Below are 7,278 nucleotides of genomic sequence, written 5' to 3' on the forward strand. Positions count from 1 at the left end.
GGGTGAGAGGCTTGTGGCTCGGCTCATGATAAGGGTGGGTGAGAGGCTTGTGGCTCAGCCATGCAGGTGGTGCAGAGGTCATGCCCGTGCTCTCAGGTTTGTGGGCAGAAAACAGCTTATACATGTCTCCCTTTGAAGAGGCAACCCTTCGTGTTTAACATTCTTGGTTTCCCTGGTGCTTATCTGAGGATACAGGTACCTGCATGCTCCTCCAGGAAGCGCTCGTGCTGAGCGAGGCCTGCTGTGTTTTCAGCAGTGGCCTCCAGTGGCCTCATACGCTCTGTATATGAAGAACATTCTGGTGTTTGGCCTACTTTTTTGGTGGTGGTGGCATTGAAAATTGAACATAGGGTCTTGTACATGCTAGGCAAATGCTATGCCTCCTTCCCCACAGCCCCGCCCCCAGATATATCTTTTCACTTTCTAAAATTTAGCTTTTAGACAAAGTGTCATTAAGATGCCCAGGATGGGGCTCGAGAGATGGCTCAGCAGTTAAGAGCACTGACTTCTCTTCTGAAGGTCCTGAGTTCAAATCCCAGCAACTACATGGTGGTTCACAACCATTTGTAATGAGATCTGATGCCCTCTTGTGGGGTGTCTGAAGACAACTACAGTGTACTTACATATAATAAATAAATAAATCTTAAAAAAAAAAAAAGATGCCCAGGATGGCTTTAAGCTAAGTAATGTTTTATATATATTATTGTAATAAATCTTATAGTAGCCATATGCAGTATGAGTCTTAATGATCTCATTAAAAATGATTTACTTATTTTTATTTAAGGGGTATGATTATTTTATCTGCATGTCTGTATGTGCACTGTGTGCATGACCGGCCAGCGCAGGCATCAGGCTTCCCCAGAACTGGAGTTATAGAGAGTTGTGAGCCATCCTGTGGGTTCTGGAAAAGGAACTCAGGCCCTCTGTACGAGCAGTGAGTGCTGTTAACTGCTGAAGCATTTCCCCAGCTATCCCCTCCTCTTCTAAAAAGATATAAGTTATGTATATGCATGTGTGTCCAAGGAGGGTCATATGCATGTGAGATCAGTTGTCCTTAGAGGCCAAAAGAGAGGGTCAGAGCCCATTATTCTGAAGCTATTGCCTCCCACCACAGATGCTAGGAACCAAACTCCGGTCCTTGAAAGAACAGCTGTGGTCTTAGCCGTGATCCATCTCTCTTGTCTAATATCCCATTTTTTAAGTGAGAAAAATAGCTGAGGGTAGAACTGGGGGGTAGAGCATGTGCTGACCATAATCAACACTCTTGACTTCACCCAGGACCACCTAAAGGCGGTGGGCTTAGTTTTAGGGTTTTTGTTTTAATACTTAATTTTTTTATTTTATGAGTATTAGTGTTTGCTTATATGTATGTCTGAGTACCATCTGCCCCACGGGGGCCAGAAGAGGACATCAGGATCCCTTGGGACTGGAGTTAGACTTGAGTGCTGGGAACCAAACTCGGGTCATCTGGAAGAGCAACCACTAGTGCTGGAAGCTGAGTGGCTGTCTCTGCAGCCCTGGAAAGGCTTGGGCATTGCTTCTCACTAAGCAGTATGAGATTTGTGCCGGGACTGTAACTCAGCGAGTCCTTGCTGAGCACACAGAAGGCTCTCTTTCAGTCTCCAGCACCACACCAGGAAAAAGAAAAGTGGAAGCCACAGGTTGGGCCTGGTGGCATACACCTTTAATCCCAGAATTTGGGAGGTGGAGGCAAGAGGATAAGGAATTTAAGGTCATCTTTAACTACAGAGTGCACTTGAGATCAAACTGGGCCACCTTCAGGAGCATCTTCTCAGTTGACTAAAGCTAGTTTTTAGCTGCTGTCGTGTAGAGAGGTGAACTGACAGTAATTGAGAGCTGGTTATATAATTGGGATTTTTTAAATTTCTATTTCGGGCCAGTGAGATGGCTGAGCAGGTGAGGGCACGTGTCTCCAAGTCTGGACCTGAGTTCAGCCTCTGCTATTCACACAGTGATAAGAGAGAACCGATTCCCACAAGTTGTCCTGACATCTGTTTGTGCACTAATGGCGCATGCCCCCACATCATGCATGTACACACAGAAACACATGCGTATGAATATATGAATGAATAAGTCAATAAATAAAGAAATGTAATTTTTAAATTAATTTTCAGTTCCCATTCCTAAGATTCAGAGGAAAATGTAGAGGACGAGAGTTAGTAGAGGAAGATAATAAAAAAATAAAAAGATAGATGCAAACCTTGTTATGGAAAGCTCATTTTGGATACCCTTACCTGCTTCAGGGATCTGTTGTTTGCTTCTCAATAGACTTGCTTTCTTATACTTCTAATAATTATGATGATGACGATGGTGATGGTGGTGGTGATGGGGCTGGAGAGCTGGATCAGCAGCTGAGCACTTACAGAGGACCAGAGTCTGGGTCCCACAACTGCCTATAACTCCAGCTCCAAGGGACCTGTCAGCCTTGTCTGGCCTCCTCAGGCACCTGCATGTGCACATATATAGATACGGGGATAAAAATGTCTACAGAAGGGGCCACAGGTGCCTTGTCAGTGTCTGACTGAGAAGGCTGAAGAAAAGCCTCTTAAGCAGCCTAAGGCACAGGCTGAGGAAACGGACAAGGAAGATAAGGCTTGTAGGCAGAACAGAGAGGGGCAGGAGAGACTCAGGAGGTAGAAGCCAAGGCCGAGGGGAAGTCAGAAATCTGGCAAAAAGGAAGCTGTTCCTTGAACCTAAGATGACAGTGACCCTTTCCATTCCTGTTTCAATATCTGAATTCCCTGCTGTGACATCTTTTGCCACATCTTTAGCTAGAATGAAATGTTAGAGCCTGCTGTGCATTATAAGAAACTTTTCTTTACTAAAAGTATACAATGGCTCACTGTCATTAGTTTCATCCAGCCTGCTGTCCTACCTGTGTTGTACTCTGACTTCTCTATCCATTGGAATGAAAGAACATTCTGTCTTGTGTATTTCTATAGGACTTACAAGACCAGCTGGAGGATATGATGGAAGATGCAAATGAGATCCAGGAAGCCCTGGGCCGCAGCTACGGCACCCCAGAGTTAGATGAGGACGACCTGGAAGCAGGTGAGTGAGTGCTATGAATGGGTATTAGCTTCAGAGTCTGAAAGGAACAGCTCTGGAATCTCTACCCAAAGGCTGCTTAAAATTCTTACCAGAGCCAGGCAGTGGTGGTACACACCTTTAGTCCCAGCACTCAGGAAGTAGGCAGATCTCTGTGAGTTGTAGACCAGCCTGGTTTACAGAGCAAGTTCTAAAACAGACAGAGCTACACAGAGAAACCTGTTTCAACAAACAAACCAAATTCTTACTAGGATGCCAGGCATGGCGGTAGATGCCTTTAATCCCAACTTCCCAGAGGCAGAGACAAGCAGATCTCTGGCATGGTCTACATAGAGAGTTCCAGGACAGCCAGGGCCATGTAGAGTAACCCTTGTTTCAATAAAACAAACAAAAAAGCAGTTCCTATCAGGGTTGTCTAGGAGTTGGTTATGACACAGTCTGAGCAGAGAGCCAGCTCTGTGAGGCGGCTGCATCCACCATGCTGCTGCTACGGCACCACGGTGCTTGGCGTTTGTGTCTTCAGCTTAGCAGTTTCCTGTTGTTTTCCTTTTGACCTGAACCCTATGGGGTAGATTCAACATCGAAGAAAACCAATGTGAGCCCTACATCTCTTTCTTAACTTTATTACATTATTTATTTATGTATTGGGTGTCAGGGGCAGGGGGGATGCATGTTGGAGTCCTGGCCGTGCTTGTGAAGGAGATCTGCAGGATTCAGCTCTCTTTCTATCATGTGGGTCCCAGGGATTGAAGTCAGATCATTGGCCTTGAGCGCAGGGGCCTTTAGCTGGTAAGCTGTTGACCAGCCTGACTCCTACATTTATAAAACCTCCCCTATATACTGCCTGCTTGGATTCATCATTGTAAGCACACTCATGCTTGGGAAGAAGTATGCGGTGCCATTGAAAGGCCAGAGCGGGGACTCTTCCATAGCAAGCGTGAGACTGTGGAGGAGTAGGGGTTGCCATGAGAAGTGGGCAGGGTCGTTGAGTAGGCTTAGGACGAAGAGTAAAAGCTATTGCTGTAGTCACAGGAGAGTGGTGCTGGCCTAGACTGTGTGATGTTAGAAGACAGAGAGAAGTGGACCATGAAGAGGGAGGTGTCGGGATGCTTGTGAGTGCTAGCGAGGCTGGAAAAGCCCATGCTGGATTCCTATGGCTCTCTGTCCTACTCTGCCTGTCCCCTCTTCCCCTCCTTGTTCTTCCTGAGCTCCAGTTTTACCTACACCATTTTCCCATTATTTCAGTTTTTTAAAATTTTCTGACTTGAATTTTCCTCAGTGACTTTCTACCTGACTTCCTTCTTACAAGGCCATTCCTGGCGCCTGCTAGCTTTCACTTTAGTTATTCCTACAGCCTGACTCCATATGATGGCCACAGGATGTTCCGTCGCCAGTGCTGCTCGGCACTGCTTTCCTTTAGTCCATCAGTAAATGAGATTTTTCTTTTATTTTCTTTTAACATTTATGTTAGAGTTGTCTAATTCGGATGAGCCAATTCTCAAGCATAGCTTTGTTGTCAAGTCTGGGACCCTGTAAACCAGTGGGGCTGATTGACTTTATCGGGGGAGGGAGGTGTTTTCCATAACTGTTATCTACTAGTTTCCTTGAGATTTTCTTATAATGGCCACCTTTCATTTTGCAACTGGAAATAAATCCTTTTCCCAAGGTGGGTGGATGTCTGAGTTCTAGGCCAGGTAGGATTACATAGCGAGCCCCTCCCTGTGGCAAAGGAAAATGATTGACAAGTGAACCTTTTCCCTTTGCATTTTATTTGTTCACTACAAGTGGTTTGGCTTTTTGACCTGAGGGGCTAGCTTCTCTTCTGAGCTTTCTATAATGCACCTGTTTGATTTCAGAGTTGGATGCGCTGGGCGATGAGCTTCTGGCTGATGAAGATAGCTCCTACTTGGATGAGGCAGCTTCCGCACCTGCAATTCCGGAAGGTGTTCCCACTGACACAAAAAACAAGGTAGTGTTTGTCCTTAAGGCTTGTTCATACCTTACTGCCTGTAGTGTAGACAGTCCAACAGAAAATTCACTAATGCATCCATGAAGAGGAGCTTTCTGAAAGATTTATTTATTTCCTGTCTGAGTTTTGCCTGTATGTCTTTTCATGCATTATTAATGCTAGAGGTTTTATGTCCCCCAATTTGGAAATCTAAAATGTAGTCTTAAGCTTAACAACCCTAATCTATTTTACACACCCTTAAAAGTCAGGTTTTCCTGCATTGGACAATTAATTAGCTACATAAATAATGCCACTGAGGCTAAAGAATGTTTTGTTTTCCTGGTACTGGGGCCTGATGCCTGCTGGGCAAGCTCTCTTCCATGGAGCTGTATCTTCTTTTGAGACAGGGTCTCATCAGGTTGTCCAGGCTGGCCTTGAACTTTCAGGCCTCTCCCACTAGGCCAACTGTCCTTATCAATACAATGGTAGTCTGTATGATATATATAATCATCTCGTAAGCCAGCCCTGTTTACAGCCCTATTTACAGGAATTTCCATTTTGATTCTAGGAAAGCAGTATGCATGCATGAGCCTTGCTTAGTGGAACTGTTAGGGGTGTGTGTGTGTGTGTGTGTTTGTTTGTGTGTGGTGTGGTGTGGTGTGGTGCTGGGAATTTATCTTAGGGCCTCACACATGTTAAGCAAGCACATTATACAAAGTAATATTCCCAGCCTGTCTTTTTATTTTGTTTTGTTTGTTAAATTAATTTAGACAGAGGGTCTCTGGTGTACTTTACTCCTGAATTCAAGCAGTCGTTTGGCCATAGTCTCTCAAGTAGCTGAGCCTGTAAGCAGCCCACTTCTCTGCTTAGCTTTGGGTGGTTATATTAAAGAGGGTTCTACTCCCGAGCTGGCAAGTTGGCTCAGTAAGTTGAGTGCTTGCTGTCTTGTAGAGGACCTGAGTTCAATTCCTTGTGCCCACATGTCAGCCCACAGCCATCCGTAACTCCAGTTCCAGGGAGATCTAATGCCCTCTTCTGACCTTCACAGACCTAAGATGTATACTTGTGCTCAGACAGACATACAGCGCAACTCATACACATAAATATTGAGAGAGTGGGGAAGGGGGAAGGAGAAAGAGCATCCCACCTTGACACACTAGTCAATTATTTACTGGATTGTTTAAACTATGAAGTATAAAATTTAAGTATAGAGCTGGAGAGATGGTCCAGCAGGTAAGAGCACTGACTGCTCTTCCAGAGGTCCTGAGTTCAATTCCCAGCAACCACATTGTGTCTCACAACCATCTGTAATGGGATCCGATGCCCTCTTCTGGTGTGTCTAAAGACAGTGACAGTGTACTCATAAATAAAAAATAAGTAAATAAATTTTAGGTATAAAACTTAAGAAGTAAGGCTGGGGATGTATCTCAGTTGAACAGAGTCCTGGATCAGATCCCTAGCATTTCATTGGCCAGGTCTTGTGCCATACCAGTAATCCCAGTATGGGGGAGGTAGGGACAGTAGGATTAGAAATTCAAGACCATCCTTGGTTACAGAGAGAGTTGGAAGCCAACCTGAGATACATGAAGACCCTGTTTTGGGGTGGGTGAGGAACCTTAATGTTAGAAAGATCCTAGTTCAGCACAGAAAGAGAATTGGCATTTCTGACAGATCACCTAGCTGTTTTGAGCTTTTCTATTCCTAGCGTATGTGAAGTATTTTATAAGATTATTGTTTAGAGCAATTTATGTGTTGTATGTAAAGGACTTAAAATCCTGTCTTATCCTGTATATTTATCATAAACAGAGCATGTTACTGCTTATAAAATCTCTCTCTTGGTTGCTAATGTAATGTCTTTTTTGCCACTGGATATTTATAGCCCTTGTTTTGTCTGATCTCCCTATAAGCATACTGGTACTCACAATACAGCAGATAGAATGTCTGAGTGGGGTCTAGTCCGAAATCTGCCTTTATTCACTATGGAATTCTGAGTAAATTAGAAATTTGTGTCTTCTCTCTTATCTTAGGGTTACCATTGGTATGATAAAACACCATGACCAAAAGCAAATTGGAGAGGAAAAGGTTATTTGACTTGAAAGGGTTATTCCACATTGTACTTCCTCTCTGAAGGAATTTGGGCCAAGAACTCTTAACAGGGAGGAACCTGGAGACAAGAGCTGACACAGAAGCTATGGAGGAAGGCTGCATATCAGCTTGCTCTCCGTGGTTTGCTCAGTCTGTTTTGTTTTTTTTTTTTTTTT

At 44.3% G+C, this 7,278-nt stretch overlaps 1 protein-coding gene across 1 annotated transcript in view; it reads left to right on the forward strand.

The window, feature by feature from the left end:
• The window catches only part of Chmp5 (charged multivesicular body protein 5), a 16,924-nt gene that overhangs the window by 7,763 nt on the left and 1,883 nt on the right, over positions 1-7,278 (forward strand). Inside the window, exons 6-7 of the mRNA XM_021160161.2 lie at positions 2,964-3,072; positions 4,926-5,038. Coding sequence (XP_021015820.1) covers positions 2,964-3,072; positions 4,926-5,038 — 222 coding nt within the window. The remainder of the gene's footprint in view (positions 1-2,963; positions 3,073-4,925; positions 5,039-7,278) is intronic.

This window comes from Mus caroli, chromosome 4 (genome assembly GCF_900094665.2).
Source record: "Mus caroli chromosome 4, CAROLI_EIJ_v1.1, whole genome shotgun sequence".
Classification (NCBI taxonomy): domain Eukaryota; kingdom Metazoa; phylum Chordata; class Mammalia; order Rodentia; family Muridae; genus Mus; species Mus caroli.